Below are 1,420 nucleotides of genomic sequence, written 5' to 3' on the forward strand. Positions count from 1 at the left end.
TGAGGTTGGCTTAAGCCAGAAATTATTGTGGTCAAGGACAGGAGCCAGAGTAGGAAGTAAGGCGGAGAACTAATTAGGTGGACATCAAGTAGCGAAAATAAAGGGACTTTGAGGCGGAGCAAGGATGCAATAAGGAGCGAGGGGGAGCTAAAGATTGGCAGAGTGCTCGGAATAATGGAGGGCTGCGGCATCGGCAGTGTCGACAGCAGGGGGGCGAAGGCATCGGTGGCGGCGGTGGAGGCTGCGGCGACAGACCATCTCGAGCCCGCTGTCGTGCGGGTCGCGCCCATGGAGGCAGTACGTGCCGGGGTACGCGAGGCTCACGCCGTCCGCCGCGACGACCTGCACCTCGGCGCTCACGAGGCTGACGCCGGCCGGGTAGGCGGTGAGGCACGGGCAGACGAGCGGCGGCGAAGGCGGCGACGGCGAGGGCGGCGGCGACGGCGACGCGAGGGCGGCGGAGGCGAGGGCGGCGGCGAGGGCGGCGGCGGCGGCGGTGGCGGCGGCATCGGCGGCTGGTAGAACCAGCTCTCGAACTCGTTGCTGAAGCCGCACGCACGGCACAAGTAGTGCGGGGTGGCGCCCACCACGTACGCGGTCGTGCTGTACTCGGTGTTGCACGCGGCCGGGTCGACGTAGCACCACTCGTGCTCGCACCAGCCGGGGTAGCAGGTCGAGTCGCAGGACGGCTCGAGCCTGCTGTCGTGCGGGTCGCACCCGTGGAGGCAGTACGTGCCGGGGTACGCGAGGCTCACGCCGTCCGCCGCGACGACATGCACCTCGGCGCTCACGAGGCTGACGCCGGCCGGGTAGGCGGTGAGGCACGGGCAGACGAGCGGCGGCGAGGGCGGCGACGCGAGGGCGGCGGCGGCGAGGGTGGACTGCTGCGGCATGCCGAAGATGGCGACGCGGGCCTGCGCGAGCGCGAGGAGGGGGGTCGAGGAGGGGGGTCGAGGCAGGTGGGAAGGGGGGGTGGGGCGGTGGTGGGGGGGGGTGGGGGGTTGGAGACGACCTGGGGGGAGAGGAAGGGGTTGGGGAGGAGGGCCGGGCACCTGCACACGGCCCGCCGCCCTTCATGAGGTGAGAGTTCCCTCGATGCGGACGAGCCCGAGGAGCGCCGCGTAGGCGTACTCGCGCAAAAACGGGTCGAACGCTGGGTCGACGGGAGCGGCGATGACGGCGGTCGGGTCGATGATTCCACGTCGATGATTCCACGCCGAGGCGTGACAGTGACAGCGCGAACGCCCTGCCGTCATCTGGGTGCTTGGGTGAGATATGCACCCACGCGGGGCGGCAAGGCAGCGGCGCACCGAACTCTCGTCCGCGGTGTCTGTGTAGCACTCGGTGGTCGCCTGCGACGACCCGTCGGAGTGGTTGCCCTTGTAGGTCGTCGTCGGGTCGCCAGGCAGGTACGCCACCA

The 1,420-nt window shown here is 69.6% G+C and overlaps 1 protein-coding gene across 1 annotated transcript; it reads right to left on the bottom strand.

The window, feature by feature from the left end:
* Nucleotides 1-255: 255 nt before the first annotated feature.
* Nucleotides 256-1,352, bottom strand: EMIHUDRAFT_124820 (hypothetical protein; the record flags this gene model as incomplete). Its single annotated transcript, XM_005762518.1, has 3 exons — nucleotides 256-515; nucleotides 560-914; nucleotides 1,311-1,352. Coding segments are annotated over 3 exons (657 nt in total), but the record flags the coding sequence as incomplete, so codon positions are not given.
* Nucleotides 1,353-1,420: the final 68 nt, after the last annotated feature.

Source organism: Emiliania huxleyi (assembly GCF_000372725.1).
Source record: "Emiliania huxleyi CCMP1516 unplaced genomic scaffold EMIHUscaffold_6730, whole genome shotgun sequence".
NCBI classification, from domain to species: Eukaryota; Haptophyta; order Isochrysidales; family Noelaerhabdaceae; genus Emiliania; species Emiliania huxleyi.